Below are 18,556 nucleotides of genomic sequence, written 5' to 3' on the forward strand. Positions count from 1 at the left end.
CCGAAGGAGACTCGCATGTGCTTCCCACATGTGTAACAATCTAGAGTCAGCCGTAAAGCCCTCCTCCTCCGTCGGAACCTCTTCTGTGGTACTCTTCACGGCTTGGGGTTCTTTAACGTGCACTGACATCGCACAGTACACGGGCCTCTAGAATTTCTCCCCCAAAGAAATTCCAGCCGCCGCGGCCGGGTTCGAACCCGCGTCTTTCGGGTCAGCAGCCGAGCACCATAACCGCTGAGCCACCGCGGCGGCGTTTATAGCATTTAAAGTTGGACATAGTCATATCGTAGCCGGTGACAGAAAAAAAAAGCACATGAAGCGAAATGAAAGTTTAAGCGCTTTATTGCGATAGACAAAAATGGAACTCTTTGAAATTGGGGCAATTTCGTGCAAACAATGTTTTCTGTGGCCAACATCGATAACGTAGTGAAGAAACTTCTTTTAAAGCAACCGCGCAGTCTCCCTCTACTACCCCGGTAGAAGGCTCGTTTCTCCACTCTGTGCGAGATGGCGCCACGGGTACCATTGCTGCGAAGTCGGTATTATATCGGTATGGCACATAGAGTTTCTTACTATTTGGTATGGCATACTTTCGGTTTTGGTTCGCCGTCGCCGCATATGATGGGGATTTCCAAATAATTCTGACCATTTAATGCAAGTGCCCCGCCTAAATTAGTGTACAACAGAACTGACCATCAAATGCAAAATCTGTGCGAAATTTGAGCACGAACGATTAGGCCGAGATAATTTTTTTTTTTTTCGATTTTCTCTGATTTACGCAACAGCCGCTTCCATGAGTACGTAGGGCACTGCCTCTCGAATCCTTCCTCATCTGTCTTTTCCAATTTTCTGCTTCTTTTCTATTGAACTAATCCAGTTTTTAACTTCTGCATTTCAGCTCTTCATTTCTCATTCCTTGTGCTTGTTTCTTAGTTGTAAAGGCATATGCTGCCCTCTTGCGCCGATAGTGCAAACACATTGAGGCATGAGCGAACGCTCTGAGTGACGGCTTGTGGTATTTGCAGGCCGTGGTTGGGGGAGTGTGTTGTTGCAGCTGTAGCCGGTCGGCCCAACGCTGACGCTTTTCAGTGGTTGTTGCTGCTTCTTGTGGCCTGAAGATGAAATCTGAAGAAGTGAAACTTTCTGGCGGCAAGCCCAGTGGCGTCGTGCTGGCGGACATACAAGCAGTGAACGCGCTGAGTGCCGAGCAGTTCTCCGAGTTGGTCGACGTTGTGTGCCGCCCATCGGCGAGATCAGCTCCGTCGTCTAGCGGCGATGTGAGTCGTTTAGCGTGAACATTCACACGAGTGCTGATAAGCGCCTTTCTGGCGTGCTTCCAGCCGGCTACAACGGCTTAATGAAAAAATTTTTTTTTCGAATCTAAATGCTGAAGCCTGCGTTGAGCGGAGCATTTGTATTGCACTCAAGAAGGCTTTGGGTGCACTAGAGCAAAATGTGCACGACGCTTTTTGGCGCTGGGTTTACGCACCTGATTACACGGCCTACCTGAATAATGTTGTATGATGTCATTGCATGTCTTGTTCTCAAAAGGGCTACGCGGCACTGCTGAGACTACAGCAGGGTGTTTTCTTCCTGTGTGCTTGCCTGTATGCTTCTGTTGCAGATTCTAATATTCCAGCATTGCAGCGGGATTTGCTTTGGAAAGCACCGAAATTCGTCTTTCAGACGTGAAGCTGTTAATTCCTGAGAAAAAATTACGCTAGATCTGATGTTGCGCGTTGTGATAGCCATGCGAGATGCATCAAAGAGGTGTCTGGTTATATGCAAAGTGCAATATGTACCATGAAAAAATTAACATGAACAAAACTAACGACCTCAGCACTTTCAGCCAAGAAGCACTCTCTACAGTAGGCCATGAAATTGTTTAATTGTAATTGGTAAGTACATCGCTCATATAGAACCATATCACAGATCGGAAGTTAGGAGATTGATTGGGCGCAGTGTTTGGCTGTCGCGTCCTGATTATACATAGCAGCTTATCCGTGCGCATCAAAGGGCAGCAAGGAACAATCGTATCCTGCCAGTATACATGCCGGAAGGTGTGGAGAATGAATTTGAACTCAGATTGAAGATATTTTGGCACAGATTATGGGAAATGTACATGGCTGGGGTATACGAGGAGCACAACTAGCTGCACTCCATATTAGTCTGATGGAGTGGATATCACATCAAGGAAAACAGTAGGGGGGTTGGCAGAGAAGCAGGTTGAGTTATGGGGTTGTGATATTTCCCAGGAGAATGGCTCTAGGTTCTACAGCACAGTAGTAACGATGTCACAGTGGAGCCTGCTTCATTGAGAATGATATTTGTGATCAAATGCATTAACTGTAATGAGGAATTAATGAATGTGGTGAAGGTGCTTGTAACAAATAATCAACGGCATCTTTTTTTCTGCAACTTCCCAGCAAGGGGTGGGCATGCGCATATATGTACTGTTGTCTTCAGATTTCTTTTACTTTCTTGTTAAAGTGTTTGCTTTGTCTATCACGCTGTCCGATTTAGGGCTTGCCATAGTGGCTTTGGCATTCGCCTCCTGAGCCCATGGCAAGCGCGATATGATGGTGAAATTCATACGATGCCTGTGCGCTACGTGATGTCAACCCATCGAAGAGCCCCAGGTGGCCATATATAATCTGGATCCCCCTGAAGCTGGACAGTGTCCAGCTTCAGTATGTTAAACTCCACATACTGCCCATCCAATCCAGTCTGAGTTATACTCAACAGCTGTGCCCAGCCCCAGTCATCGTTGTGTGTGTGTTTGTTTGCCACCACCTTATGGTGTACCCCACCGCGGTGGCTCAGTGGTTATGGCGCTCAGCTGCTGACCCGAAAGACGCGGGTTCGGTCCTGGCCGCGGTGGCCGAATTTCAATCGAGGCGAAATTCTAGAGGCCCGTGTACTGTGCGATGTCAGTGCACCTAAAGAACCCCAGGTGGTCGAAATTTCCGGAGCCCTTCTTTATGGCATCCCTCATAGCCTGAGTTGCGTTGGGACGTTAAACCCCAATAAACCAAACCAAACCTTATGGTGACTTGTTCACTTGATGTTCCTGACACAAGGCGTGGATTGCACTAGAGCCTTTGCTTTGCATGTTGTCTATGCGGCAGTTTCCACGTACAATGCAGTGGTGAAGGTTCAGCCTTGTGGGCCGTGTACGGAAGTGGGGAAAATGGTGTGGTACCCTCGTGTCTCCCATGCTTGCAGGCCAGCGGTGGACACAGCAGTGAAACGCTTGTCCTGTTGCTGTCTGAGGCCTCACGACGGGGCCTGGATGGCGCTCAGTTGAGCCAGAGCTTGCAGAGCATAGGCCTGGAGGGTGCGCGGGCAGCCACGCTGGCTGAACGGTGGTCGGCATCCTCCGCTGTGACGCCACAGGTGAGCCTTTCGCTGGGCACCACCACTGCGTCTGCACTCTCGTGGAGTCGCCTGCAGTTGTGAAATTTTGTTGAGAAAGCAACACTACGCGAGTCGCCGAGTCATTTCGCGGAGCTGACAAAAGGCCATACTGCGCATGTGCGAGGAGCAGTGACGTCACACAGCGCACAGCTTGGGCACCGCCGCCCCCATTGCGCGGGTGACTCAGAGGTGCCGCCGCCGCACTCGCCAGTTTCTAGTCAGACCAGAAAAAAATCTTTGTGCACAATGGGATTCGAACCACTATCCTTCCGTTCCGCAGGCGAGCGTGCTGATGGCTACGCGACTTCCTGCCAAAGCATCTGTAGTTCTCCTTGTCTAGGACGCTAGAGAGTGTTTTTCAGAAAGGCGTCGAATCAGATGGATGCCTCCCAAACACCCTCCAGTGTCTCCAGCATTTAAGATTCACAAATAACTGTGTACTTCATTAACATCTTAACCACACATCAATGACACAAGCAGCAACACCACGCTAAAGGCTTTCACCTCACCGCACTTTAGGTCAACAAAGGCTTCCCCTGAATTTTTATCGGGGTGTTGTAGAAAATGGTAATGCTAATTGAAGTCCTGAGGTCTTCCATTTTTTAAAGCAAATATAGAGCACTGGGTTGGAGTGGAAACATTTTGGCGGAGATAAAATGCAAAAATGTTTGTGCACCAAGATCTCGCCGTTCATTAAGCAGCTCGAGTGGTCGAAATTGATCCGGCGCCCTTTGGTAGGTAATGCCACATGGCCCTAAATGCTGGTCTGGTCCCGCTGGCCTAAAGACAGGATTGATATTGGTTGTGTTCAAATAGGGTTCGCATTGTTTTATTATAACATGCCACAAGAAAATTTTTGATCCCGCAAAACGGACAGAGCTAATACAGCGTTTACTCTCCAGTTCAAGCCCCATTAACTTGTATAGCTGATTCTTACATGCTGACACCTTGGTCAACTTCAAGGGTATTAAAATGGGTCTTGTTGATTCGAATTTTCAATCCCTTTGAGATGAAATTATCTAGAATCTGCTGCACTTGTTTAATAAGTGTATTTGTTCCAGATTGTTACACCTAGTAACAACCTTTATATGAGCTCATTTTGACGTTGACCGCACCAAAGCTTCTTGTGATGTTCCTTTTTTTTTGTTTGGTGAAGAAGGGGTCAAATTGCTTTGCAGGAACATTTTCTGCCTCATGCAAGTATCCTCATTTTTTTTTCGTTCGTACCCCGCCGCGGTGGCTCAGTGGTTACGGCGCTCGGCTCCTGACCCGAAAGACGCGGATTCAATCCCGGCCGCGGCGGCCGAATTTCGATGAAGGCGAAATTCTAAAGGCCCATGTACTGTGTGATATCAGGGCACGTTAAAGAATCCCAGGTGCTGGAAATTTCCAGAGCCCTTCACCACAGCGTCCCTCATAGCCCGAGTCGCTTTGGGAAGTCAAACCCCATCAACTCATCAACACAACTCTACTGCTTTCATGCCTTCTTATGTTCATGCAGTTTTTACTTATGGATCACTTTCTGCATGCCCTATTACGATAAAGAAATGTTGTCCTTCTTTGTTTAGAGACGTCATATTTTGTTGTCACTAAAAGGGTGCAGCAGATGTAAGAGCACATAGTGGCTAGTGATACTGGACTACACACTGACTCATTGTCATTTTACGTGTGCAGGTGTGGCCAGTGAGGCAAAAATCTATGTAAGATGTTGGTGTAAACCAAAATTAGCGTTCAAAAAAGATGGATCTACTAGTTAAGTGTCTGGCTAGATAAAGGGTGCATTTTTTTTTCACGTATAACAAAGGAAAAAGGATAAATACTACTACAGTGACTCCCTTTACATGGAACTTGATGGGGACAAGGAAATCGTTTTGTTTATTGGTAGTTTCGTATAAGGGTTGTGACCACCAAAGAAGCTAAGCAACGTGGTTGGCATACCGCTGCTTCACTAGGTGGGCGTTCATCTTCGTTAGGATGCATGTGTGCTCCAAGCGGCTCTCGTTCTGGCAGTAATTCTGGAGTAGTCCAGCTGCTTGACTAGCCTCATTAGCTGACACTGAAGAGCGCTCATTGTTGTCATGGTTCTTCTCTTCACTGTCATTACTGGTGGCTTCCTCAACTTCCTTCAGGATGTCAGCTAACGTGTCCTCACGGCAGGTGACAGCGTCGTCGTCAATAGCTTCATAATCATCTATTTTCACAGTGCCACACTTGGGAGCCAGTACACTGAAAACAGCTTGTGCTTAAACAGCTTCGTTAGGTTCTTCTTGGTCTGCAGCCACTTCCGTGAAAAAGCCCGCATGATGGAAGCATCATTGATTTGTTGTTGCCATAACTTCATCCCACGAGTGAGCCAAAAGTGGAATGGCAGAGCGGAGATCTACAGTGTACTCTTTGTTCCTGTCCATACACAACATCATTCTTCTCAGGACATGGCGACAAAAGAACACCTTCAGATTGCGAATGACACCCTGGTCCATGGGCTGGAGTACAGCTGTCATGTTCACGGCAAGGAACTCCAGCTGAATAGAATTCAGATCTCGCACTTCACCGTGCGCTGGGCAATTGTCAGCAAAAAGCACAGCCTTTCTGCCTTTCTTTCCTAGTGAGCTCGGTGTTCCTCTGCCTCAACAAGGTTTCAAAAATGGCCTGCGTCATCCAGGCCGTGGTGTTCGCTTCATACAACAACGGCAGCCCTTTGATAAAAGCTTGGGGTCTCTTTGCTTTTCCAATAACGAGAAGCTTCAACTTTTCGGACCCATCCATGTTAGCTCCCACAAGAACAGTGACGCAGTCCTCGCTGTGCTTACCTCCCGTGCACCTCTCACCTTTGACGCTTAGTCTTGTTTGGAAGGAGTCTCTGAAAAAGGGCCATTTCGCTTATGTAGAATACATCGCTGGGCTCGTAATTTGCGAGGACGTCTTGGAGCTTCTTCTGCTGCTGCCAATCAGTGCAAACATCTTTATCTACCGCGGCACTTTCACAAACACAAGGCCGTGGCACTTCTTGAAGAGGCTTAACCAGCCATCGCTGGGTTTGAAGTTTTAAATTCCCTGTAATATAAGGGCACCAAAAACCACACACACACACGCACACACACGCACGCGACAAGAGAACGGGACAGAGTGCCACTCACAAATTCCCATCTGGAGTGCAATGTCTCTCGCCTTCTCCTCCAAAATAGGTCCGGTCACTGGAAGGTTGGAGCTTCGGGCATGCTTGAACCACAGGAAAAGTGCCTTCTCGAGGTCCTCGTGGTCGGCCAGACGCATCCTTTTCCTATCGGGGGCAAAAGCGCCGATGTTGTATGCCTCCTCAATCCTGTCACGATCCTTCAGAATCCTTGAAAACGTACACTTTGGGATGCCATGCCTTTTCGCAATAGCAGTCTTCGACTCCTTGGCGCACTTCATGTCATCAATAATTTTCATCTTGGCTTTTAAAGACAACGCATTACGGGGACGCTTTCTATCAGCTCCTTCCGTATTGCACGCTCGTAAGAAGCTACAGAACACTGCTGCAAAACACAGCGCAAAATGGCGTCAACACCACAAAAACAATGCGCAAGATGGAGAAGGTGTCATGTATGGCATTTAATTCTGAATATCGACATCAACGAAGACTGCCTATGCTCAGTTTCGGTTTCGTTTATCCGTGTTACACGCAAAACGGAGTTTCGATTGTCAAGCACGATTCAGCACTGTTTTTATAGGAAACCGATTAGTACTCGTTTTGAAGTTGCTTCATTTAAGAGGAGTTTTCGTCTAAGCGAGTTTCGCTTAGCGCACATCCACTGTATGTGTAATTAAGATGGTAGGGAAAACAACAGCTGGAAATCATAGGGCATGAAAATGTTTCCTGCATATAGGTAAGAAGTAATATGTGGCTAGCCCAGAGTGAAAGTTGAAAGTAGCCAAGAAATAGCTAGGAAGCCAGACCAAAATTTAGTCTCCAGGCTTTCTAGGAGGTAGCCAGTTTGGGTTAAAGTAGCTACCAGCAGCTCTGTTCGGGGATATATAATGAAGTTTTTTTCTGCTGCTACCATTTGCATGGAACAGTTAGAATGTTTTATATATGTTTGGCCTTAGGTTTGGCACGTTTTTTGGGTGATGTTTGGCTAAATTTGCTGGGAACCTGAGCTAAAAGCCTTTTTTGGTTAGAAGAAAAAAAAAGGAAACACGCATGGTGATATTTGTGGGGGATGTGCAAGTGTCAAAAGCTTAGTGGTTAGTGTTGAACCAGGGCAGTCATGTAGCAGAATCCTTGAAACAAGTTAAGTATGTTTCTTGTTCGCAAGCTGAACGCAGGCTTTCTGTGTCGCCACCAGCCTTCTTTCCAAGTCCCGTTTTCTTTCCTTTTGTCACACCTCGGCTGTAGAAAGTGTGCAACAGATATGAATTCTTTAAAGATTGATTGCTTCATTGTGAACTTGCTGTTTATCAGGGATTCGTGAAACTTCGCTAGCTTATAAACGCACCTGATTGGGTTATTGGGGTGTAGTTTGTACTGAAATGTGTGTGCGAATGCAGGAGTTAAAATGCATCACTTAACGCACTGGGCCTTAGTCGAGCAGAAGAATGCTCTGAAAGGGCCCTCATGCCTCACTTTCGGAATCATCTCGAACATTGTCTCAGGAGGACCACTTTCTCAAGGCAGTGCTTCTTCTGCAGTGTTGCGTGAAAACTAGGTCCTAAAACTGGCGTCAGGGAGGCCTCAGGGAGGAGGTTTGCCGATATGTTTCTCACAAAAGTCTCTCTGCTCTATGGTGGTAATTTGACACTCTGGATTCGATGCTCATTATATAATACAGGGCTTCTGTGTAGTTTTGGCAGCCTGGGGCCCTCCAGCATATATCATCTCAGCCCATAAGTATTTGTGCCTATTAACTCTTTCGTTACCACGCCACTGTGCTTCGATCACCGGTGATCGAAAAATTCGAAGCGCTACGGCAGCGCTACCGCGGCTGCTACGGACTTGCTGAGTCATTCGGTTTTTTGTTCACACATTGAACTTAAATTTCCTGTTGAGTTTATATTTTTGCCAAAAAGCGGCAATTTTTGAGATGCGCTTGAAGTTGGGGGTGCGGCGTCGGGCGCTCCGAACCAGCCGTCATCATCGGGAATGGCGCTCGCTTGAAAAAACCCCGTTCCACTCAATTTTGCTGCGTTTGCACCACATATTTTTGATGTATCGATTAGCACGGACCCTGACGACGATGCTGTATCGTCAGGTATTGTTTCGAAGCTCAAACTGGGCAACGAGAGCCCAGAACGCTCGCCTGTGCGTTCATATTCCTGGTTCCGGTCTGTTTGTGCGAACCGAAGCTCCTCATTATAGCTGTTACGGTGATGTGGCGCCATCTAACTTGTTCTTCGGAGACTACAGTTTCGGTTTCTGCGTAGAGTGCAATTTTCCCAGACGCTCGAATTTTTGAAATGCCCTTGAAGCGGAGGGCACGGCGAGGACGCTCTGTGCATGGCGTCAAGCGCGCGGACGGCGCGCGCTAGGAAAAACCTTGCTGCGCGCAATTCTACTTCGTCAACTGCAATTATTTTCTAGGCTACAAGTAGCAGAGTCTCTGGTGACGATGCTGCATTGTCAGATTTTAGTTCAGATGCTGCAACTGCGCAAACCGATCTCGGAAGGTTGGCCTGATAGTTTCGCTTTCTTTTTCCTGTCCGCTTGTGCGGGTGCACCTGGTTTGTTGTTCAGACGGTTAGTTCCATTTTCGGCCTAGTTCGTTATTTCCCCGCCAGTCGTGCATTTTTGAAGCGCCCTTGGAGCATAGGCTTATTGCGACATATCACGAGGTGAGGATGGCGTCGCGTCGAGGTCGGGCGCTTCGCGAGCTCGGAATAGTCCCGCTACATGTGATTCTTCAGCCTCTGCAGCTGATTTTCAAGATACTCCGAGCAGCAGTGACTCGAAGATGTTGTAACGTCGGATTTCGATTCTGCAGCTACATCGCAGCTATACTTATCACATACTATATATTGCTATATCGCACCTATACTTTGTTCTGTTTTATATTTTTAAAGCCGCTGCGGTGACTCAGCAGCTATGGTGCTCGGCTGCTGACCCAAAAGACGCGGGTTTGATCCCGGCCGCGGCGGCTAGAATTTCTTTGGAGGAGAAATTCTAGAGGCCCGTGTACTGTGCGATGTCAGTGCACGTTAAAGAACCCCAGGTGGTCGAAATTTCCGGAGCCCTTCACTACGGCGTCTCTCATAGCCTTAGTCGCTTTGGGACGTTAAAACCCCATAAACCAAACCAAACTATATTTAAAAAATTTTTTTTTCATAAATTAAATAAGTTTTGTTGTGTATTTTTTAAACCACGTCTACCAAGCTTTCGTTTGGCACATAACATTACACTTCCAATTTTTTTTTGTTGGACTGTAAAAATCATATCAAGGGCACTCTCAAATGAGCCTTTTCAAGAGGCATAAAGAAAAAAACTCTAGCTCGAAAACTATTCAAGTTATAATTTTAAAACTTTAATGCCATGTTTTAGAAAGAATTTGAATTGTTTTGTAATTTCTAGAATTTTTTTAGTGCAAGTGTTTGGAAAGTTATTGTCATATAAACACAAAACTTTCGTTCTTTTTTATTTTTTTTGTGTTTACTGATTTTTTTCAGAGCATTTCAAAGAGAATAAGTGTTCAAATAAATTTCATTATAAAGCGCATTCTATCTCAATCATTGCTATGCATTTTATATACTTTTATCTTGCACACTTTTTCTAAAAAAAGATTTTGTCTGAGACATATAAAAAATGGTCGTTTTCCCATGGTAATGAAGGAGTTAACTCTCGTGAGGTGTAGCTTCAGAAGCCTTTAATTGAACCTGTGACCTTGTGATCAGCAGCCAATGCCATCGGTACTGAAACATGGCGTAAAATGTTGATTTCGGCACTGTTCTGTACCTGTTTTCTAGAACATTGTCTTCTAGGGATTTTCATTGTTTTAGAGCGCAGCTCTTTGGCGCCCGTTCCTGCGTTTCGTGGCATTGCCGTTGTCCCTCGTAACCAGCTCCGCAGCCGGGGCAGCACTGCGTGCGCTCCTGGCGCCATCTCCCGCACGCCCAAGCCAAAACGCAGAGCTGCCGCTGTTTGCCACTGCGGGAACCCCCCCTCCCCCTGCGCTCCTCCTCCCTGATGGTGACTGTGCAATAGCGTGCGGTGAAGCGCTGGCTCAGCATCAGCGGATTGTGGTGCGTGCATCCCAAGCCGAAACACAGAGCCACGTTCACTTGACTCGCTAGCAGCGTCCTCCCGATAACTTAATTGCTCTCTTCTCTCCTCCTCCAATGCTATCCTTCTGCGGCGGCAATCAGAGCACCGGATCGGTGGCGGTGGATCTTGGTATGTGCGCCGCCCTAGCTGAAATGCATAGCCGCCACCGTTCGCCACTGCGAACCGCCTGCCTATATAAATAGTTTATTGTCCACCGGTTCTTTCTGAGCCATGAGCGAGGCAACCAGTGGAAGTGCTTCGTGACAACCTTGCGAAATACTTGCGTAGACCTCATCTTTGAGAACCAGGCTTTGGTGCAGCAAGTCGAGCATATATTCACCTATTTCTCCGACAGCTCAAGAACTGTTAGTGCAGTGTTTCTTGAAGAAGGAATATGTGTGAAAAATAACAATTTGTCTGTAACTGTACATACATGCCTTGCTTGAATTCTTTGCCTCAGTCTATCGAAAAGCTGAAACAGCTGATGAGCTGTGTTCAAATTTCACATTAGGAAGTAACGTAATCGTCGGCAATTCTTTTGTTCAGATCATTGCTGTATCAGGCATAAGTCCAATACTTCACTGCTGCATGCATAGTTGGCAAGATTTCACTTTGTTAAATCTATGTGCACACATCATTTTGTTCTTAATCTCCAGGTCAGTGCGTGCACGCCTGATTTGTCACTAAACCACATGGCCAACTACCGCAATGGCTCAGTGGTTATGACGCTCAACTGCTGACCTGAAAGATGCGGGTTCGATTCGGGGCGCTGCGGTCAGATATCTATGGAGGCAAAATTCTAGAGGCGTCTGTACTGTGCGATGTCAGTGCACAGTACAGAAACCAGGTGGTTGAAATCTCCAGAGCCCTTCACTATGGCATCCCTGATAGCCTGAGTCACTTTGGGAGGTTAAAGCCCCGTAAACTAAACTGATTGGTCAAGCTGCTGTGGTCCAACGTGTACTTTGACAAAAGGTGGTACATGAGGCTATCGTACTAAAGTTGTCAATTTGATTATCTCTTTCTGAGAAGCATCACAATGCGCTGCATGTTGACAGTTATTGCATGGCATGTGAGGCTACTATACATTTATGAAAAATGTTGGTCAAGATCTATGCACTTTTACAAAATTCATGCAGTGTACATATACTTGGTTGCCCTCTGCAGCCACTCCAAGGTTTTTGTTTTTTAAAGTTTTTGTGCTGGCCTTAGTGGCCTTTAAATAATCCGTGGCATTAGTGCTGTGTTGTGTGTTTGGGGCAGTTCTCAGCTGTGACCGACTGCCCTTTCCAGCCTGCTCTCAGGGACCTTTGACTGAGAGCAAGCATGTGGCTTTGTAACAGTTGCTGATGTAATGTCCTGGTTTGAAAGATACATCTTACTGTGGCATGTTGCTGAATTATGCATTACTATTGTTGACATCAAAATATCAAAATTGCCTGGCCTTTTGGCATTATTAGTAACCTGTGAACCTGAGCTAGGTAGTCTGAACCAGCATTATATATATATTCAGAAGGTTGCGGAGGTGCAGAATTATATGTAGCTTTATTTACAGGGCAGAATGAGTGGCGTCTGAAAAGTTAACATTGATAAGCACCATGTTACTTTGATGTGACATAAAAGATGTGTAATCCTGACCTCTGTTTGTTTCTAGTAATTTAGCAAATAGTATGATGTAGTAGCCACTATGATGTAGGCAGCATTTCTGGGAGCGTATTTTGCCTTGTGCACTTGCTCTTTGGAAAACGTTCTATGTGGCTTTCCATCTTAGGTTTTGTGTTTCACATGCATGTATTAATAGCTTGCTGGCGCATTTTGTAGCTGAAGGTTGCCGAATAACTGATGTCACATTTCTGGTCTTTAAGCAGTTCTGAAGAGGCCAGTATTCACTACCATGAAGGACAGCTCACATGGAAGGGTAGTGGGGAAACTGAAGTGCAGACTTAGTTTTCTCTGCGGCCACTAGAGTGAGGGAACAAAGGACACATCAGCTAGGGAAGTAGGGCCACAACCGCAGTGTGTGCCATGCAGTGCTCCACTGATTCAATAAAAGTCGCAGTTGGACGAGTTTGTCCTCTGTTGGCATTACAGGACTGCAGGAGAGGACATAAACAATGAGATGACTTTGCGTAAGAAGCAGTGCTTGCAAATGGTTCCACTCAGAAAAGAAAATTTGCAAGTGCTATAATCAGTTTGACTCTTCGCATGCAACACTTTGCAAGCTACGCAAGTAGTGCGCCCGCAAAAGCATGAATCTCCAGTGCGTATCAATCATACCTTCCAAAGCCTCAGCGGGGGTTTTTACGTAAACAAGGGAGCAGTATAAAATGACTTGCTTTGGCATTGCAAATCATAGATAAGGCAGATCCCGGCCGCGGCGGCTGAATTTCGATGAAGGTGAAATTCAAGAGGCCCGTGTGCTGTGCGATGTCAGTGCACGTTAAAGAACCCCAGGTGGTCAAAATTTCTGGAGCCCTTCACTACGGCGTCCCTCATAGCCTGAGTCACTTCGGGACGTTCAGCCCCAATAAATCAAATCAAATCAAATAGATAAGGCAGTCACACGTTCCGCTACCGTACCCTCAGATTACAACTTCCACTCATGATGAACTGCTTTTTGGGCATGGATGGAGTGAGAACAAATGAGTGTTCCAGCCGTGTGTCGCTCCGCTGCATGTCAGTCTTACTCCTGAAGATCTCAACGAGGAGCAAGGTGAAAGTGTTTAGAGGTGCAACGAAGTGCAGGACGTTGCCAGTGGCAGTACTTTGGGTGTTTGACGAACTACTTTCGGGGCATGGACGCGTCCACTGAAAGAGGCACACAAGCTTTGGCAATGTTGCACACCATGTTTGAAATGTAGTAGTGTAGTGCTTGCTGCCAAATCGTTGCTTTGTGTCCTTATGCTCGCGTAATGTGTACTGATCCCTTTAGTACATGCATAAAATTTACATGCGGTTCTAGGTTTGTGCTATTTCTGACTGCAGTCATCATCATCATCATCTGCCTAGCTCTGTACTCTGCAGGACAAAGCCCTCTCCCACATCGTTGTAATGAATCCTGTCCTATGCCTGGCGCAGCCTCCTTATTCCCGCAAACCTCCTAATCATGTCCGCCCACCTGACTGTGCTGCCTCCTGGTATGCCTGCCTTCTTTTGGAATGCATTCCGTTATGCATATCTTGCCTTCGCATTACACGTCCTGCCCAAGTACATTTTCTCATCTTGATTTCAACTAGTATAGTATCATTAATTTTTGTTTATTCCCTGTCCCATTCTGCCCTCTTCCCACATCGTAATGCTACGCCTGTCATTTTTCTTTCTATGGCTTGCTGCGTTGTCCTCAGTCTAAGCTAGCTTATTTACTATTGATACCCTCAAGTCCAGAGGCACTTATTTATTTATTTATTTATCAATACTGCAATCCCCTCTGGGGATTTTAGCAGAGTGGGATACAATGAATACATAATGAAAACAATAACACTTCAGAGGGTTACAGAGGTTAAAACTAAAAATTAAAAAAGAAATAAGCAGCACGTTCCATTTACATAGTTCTATCTACAGTAGCAAGCCAATAATTATAAATGCAAGGGAAAAGAACCAAGTTAATTGAGAACAATAAATACATTTCTTACAGTGTTAGCTAAATTAGTATGGAAACACAGGTTGTCTTGAATGCTGGCTATTGATCCTGGAAGCTGGCTCTGGTCTGCTGGTATATGGGGAATGAATGACTGTGAAGAAGCTTTTGTTTGGTGTGGTGCTATGCCGGCTTTCTAAGCATGATCAATCTGGGAGGAGATGAAAGATGGAGCAGATATGATTTCATCTCGTAGAATGGGGCAGTTGTAGAAATTGTATGAAATAAACTTAACTGTGAAAATTTTCTGCAGGAGGCTAAGGTGGTAGATTTAGTGCATTTTTCATGGAGGTCACACTTGTGATGTGATTTTAATTATGCAGGATGAAACGGGCTGAGTGTTTTTTTACAAGCTCAAGTGCATTAATTGAGTGAAGCTGCGGTCCCAAACTGTTGACGCATATTTCAGTTTGCTGCGGACAAATGTTTTGTATAACACGAGTTCTTGAAAGGGTGCTGACCTATGGGGCTGAAACGAGAAGCTCAGCCCCATAGGTGAGCACCGGTAAGATACAGCTGTTGTATACTTTACTGTTTAGGGATATGTGCTAGTTAATGACATGCTAGTCGAAATCAAGAGGAAGTGGGCTTGGGCATGGCATGTAATGTGAAGGCAAGATAACTGCTGGTCCTTAAGGGTAACGGAGTGGATTCCAAGAGAAGGCAAGTGTAGCAGGGGGCGTCAGAAAGTTAGGTGGGCAGATGAGATTAGGAAATTTGCAGGGACACGGTGGTAGCAGCTGGCGAAGGACAGGGTTAATTGGAGAGACATGGGAGAGGCCTTTGCTCTGCAGTGGGCGTTGTCAGGCTGATGATGATGATGATGCTGGTTGTGGGAAGGCAAAGAATGGAAAAAAATTATATGTGAGGTAAACTTGCTATCTCGTAGTAAGAAGGGTGGGCCAGTTTGACGTCGTTGTCTAACATCCTTCTTCTGTGTTGCGCTCGTCTCCTCTGCCAACACCACTTGGTTGCCAATTGCTTTTCACTTGTCAGGTGCGGCCCTGGCAGCTGCGTGACGTGGAGTGGCGCTTTGGAGTGACGGTGGCCAGCTCGTCCCAGGAGCCCCGCGGCAGCTTTGTGCAGCTCCGTTTGGCACTGGCCAGCGGACAGGATGTGCATGTGGAGATGAACCTGGCCCAGTTCTACTCCCTCTGCCATGAGATGGAGCAGGCGAAGCTCACTCTGGAGGCCCTGCGCTGATCATTCCTCTGCGAAATCGTCTCTGACTGGTGTCGGACCTGTGCAGAGCACTCAAGTGGTCCAATGCTTTGCAAGGAAGGGACGCTTTGCTGCAGGTGCTAGGTCCTAGAAGCCAGAGAGGCAAACATGCACACAGAAGGGTCATGTGGAAAGACTGGGTTGAGCAAAAGTAGAGCCACGCAGGCAAGCTGGCAAAGTGCACATTACCTGAAAATCATCAGCTGCTGTCTAATCTCGGTTTTTCTTGTCTGTTGTGCACTAATTGAATTCCCTGCACAGGTCTGATGCCGGGTGTACATGGACTAACCATTGTAACATAAACTTGCCCTCGTGCCCAATCCCTCTTCGCCTATTTTTCATATGCACTTTCAGCCACACAACCTCAGTGTGGCATGGGCTGAGTGCTAGCTGGTTTTCTGGGCGCAGAATTTGTTGTGTGTAATGAAATGCCTGATATGTAGATATGTTTTGGAGTGTATAAATATTCTTTTTGTCAAGGATCAGACTTTTCTGCGTATGATGGGCTGAAAGGACTACCAGCTTTCAGCACACCTAACTCAAAGCTGCTCATGATGTTTTCTGCAGTGAATGAAACGTGTAGGTGGGCTGCAATGCAGGCACTGTCAGTGGTCTGGTTTGTGGTGGTTTGTGCATTGCGACACCACAAACATCGGCACATATGACCATGGACTGTGCAGATCTAGTCAGGCCTGGCTCCTGGCCTTGTGTGGGGAAAAGAGGACCCTGGTAGATGAGCTGACACCAAGCACGCATGTGTTTAATGGGAACAAGAACGAGCCTCAGCGCAAGGATGCTGAGCACGTACTGGTGATCTAAAACACGCACTTCGTCGGGACAACCTTCAGTCTGCAGCTCACCGATCCAGTTACTACACCATTGAGTCGAATCAATAAATCTACATTCTGACCCATAAAATTATCGTAGATGATAGCGCACGTAAAAGATGGCAGCGAATGACACGTCAGCGCAGAAATCTGCTTATAAGTACTGGTTCCCAGTCCGCACCCTACCTGGTCGACTTTCCGATGTCACGTTAATGAGTGACTGCTCGCAAGATAACCGCTGTACCGTCTGATGGAGGGAAAATATGAGTAGTGACGCACAGCACCCACCCTCATACCCACCCTGATGGAGCACAACGATGACAGAAGCGAACATGTAAACACGCGTTCTACTCGCGGTGCTGGTGCGACCCGCAGTCCATCGGGCCGCGCGCTTCGACAGGTGGCCACCAATGTCAAGAGCAGGAGCGCTCTCGCAGCCTGCTTGCGAGGGTAAAAGAACGTGGTCTATAGCGTGACATGTTTACAGCGACTTGTTCTCCGCAGCGCTCAAGTGACGTGAAGCGGGGCGCCTGGTTTGAGGCAGCGAATCTGTGCATCACGCGCTATCACGAACTAGGCACTCCTGCTAGAGGTCGCTCGCGCGCCGCGGAGGAAGTGGAGCACTGCGGAACATGACATTCAAACGCTCTATAGACAGGTTTGTGGACGACCGTAGAAGGGACTTTACCGGAGATTTACAGGACTAATCGCGACGTCATAACAGTCGGTCGGCACCATGGGCTGGAATGCCTTCTTTGAGTATTCGCCTCCTCTTCTTGAGCTGTACCCAACTGTAGTCGTATGCAGCTCATACCACCTTCTTGCAAGCACGAGAGGTCAAGTTTATTGTGTCCACTGCACGCTGACATCTGTTTGTACCGCCCCTGACGCTGTATTCAGATGACCATTGTCCCATTGCAGACCGCAACTGGACAGCAGTCAGGAAACTTGCCGCTCCAAGTTTCAATCCTGCACTTCGTGACATCGGTGATTTGTGGTTCGGGGCAGCTGTGGAACGGAAAACAATGAAACTAGATTACGCGGTACTGGCATGTATTGCTGTTGTACGCAACTTGAAGGAACGCTGTTGTCAAATTGAAGTTGGCCTGAATTGGCAGCGTGCCGCGTTCTAATGGGAAATAGGCTGCTTTTGGTTGATCATCTGCCTTTTATGTGCGAGGTGCTGGGTTCGGCCCCTAATGCCACTGGGTACACACGAGCGCTTTTCTAAACGGCACTAAATTTTTCTCGTCCTCGTGCTTGGCTTTTTAGGCGTGGAATGCTTGGCAAAATGCTATTTCCCAACCCCCTTTGAAGGATAGTAGCTCCTTCGAAGCTCTAAATCCGCCTTGTGCGGGAAATCTCCATTTGTGTACATTTTTTTAGCATCATGGGTGCTCGACTTGCAAAATTATTTTCTCGCTTAAAACAAATAAATAAACAAAAAAATGACTCGAAGAAATGGCACTGTGCAACGTAGTAGCTTTCATATTTTTCCTTGCACCACTTCACAATGGAAATGACGGCTGAATATCCCGCAATAAGCATTTTTTTTCCAAGTTTAGAATCTTTCTTTTTCCCCTGCAAATAAGATGCCTTTTGTTCCGAAATATTTTTATCAGCTTTCTCATATTTTGTAGAACGTGAGCAAATACTTGTAATGACTACTCATCATCACCAATATCAAGTTTATTCATAAAATATACGACGTTAGCTAAACAATAGGGAATTGCACTAGGAGGTTCTCAAATTGAGAACTGAGCTGCCTTGGGGGGGGGGGGGGGGGGGGGGGGGGGTTCTTATAAGCACATTACAAAGGGATACAAAATTAAGCACACAGTACATTGGCTAAATTTTTTAACAATAGCAAGGAAATAATTGAATGCAGTGAAGAAAACGCTCTCTGAATAGTTCATTGGGCATCAGTCAATATCTCCATAAAATGCTCTTTAATCCGAGTAATAAATGAATGTAAAGTACACGATGATTGCCAAACAGAAAGTCCCTGACAATTATATGCCAGCGAATTTAGTGGTAAAAAGGAAGAAGGAAATATAGCGCTCAGAAAATCTTGTGTTATTTCTATTATTGAGGTCACCAATGGAAAATGTTTCAGCCAGAATATTGCTATGTATTAATGGGTACATGATGAGCAATAGCGTATAATTGAAAAAGTTGGTGGAAACGGAAAGGAAAGGCAATATCTAGATTAATTTAAAA

The 18,556-nt window shown here is 46.4% G+C and overlaps 1 protein-coding gene across 1 annotated transcript; it reads left to right on the top strand.

Annotated features, from left to right (window-relative positions):
* The first annotated feature begins 944 nt into the window (after positions 1 to 944).
* On the top strand, positions 945 to 15,994 carry LOC149361219 (COMM domain-containing protein 7-like). Its single transcript, XM_089572634.1, has 3 exons — positions 945 to 1,277; positions 3,226 to 3,396; positions 15,285 to 15,994. Exons 1-3 carry the CDS (start codon positions 1,119 to 1,121, stop codon positions 15,489 to 15,491), a joined length of 537 nt encoding a protein of 178 aa, XP_089428760.1. The 5' UTR covers positions 945 to 1,118; the 3' UTR covers positions 15,492 to 15,994.
* Positions 15,995 to 18,556: the final 2,562 nt, after the last annotated feature.

Source organism: Amblyomma mixtum, chromosome 2, assembly GCF_055824585.1.
Source record: "Amblyomma mixtum isolate Tamu chromosome 2, ASM5582458v1, whole genome shotgun sequence".
Taxonomy (NCBI): Eukaryota; Metazoa; Arthropoda; class Arachnida; order Ixodida; family Ixodidae; genus Amblyomma; species Amblyomma mixtum.

Excerpts from the sequence above, each read along its gene's own strand:
- LOC149361219 (XM_089572634.1), top strand. The coding sequence starts at position 1,119 with ATGAAATCTGAAGAAGTGAAACTTTCTGGCGGCAAGCCCAGTGGCGTC. Across the intron at positions 1,278-3,225 it reads CTCCGTCGTCTAGCGGCGAT|GCCAGCGGTGGACACAGCAG; the intron begins GTGAGTCGTTTA and ends CCATGCTTGCAG. Across the intron at positions 3,397-15,284 it reads CCTCCGCTGTGACGCCACAG|GTGCGGCCCTGGCAGCTGCG; the intron begins GTGAGCCTTTCG and ends TTCACTTGTCAG.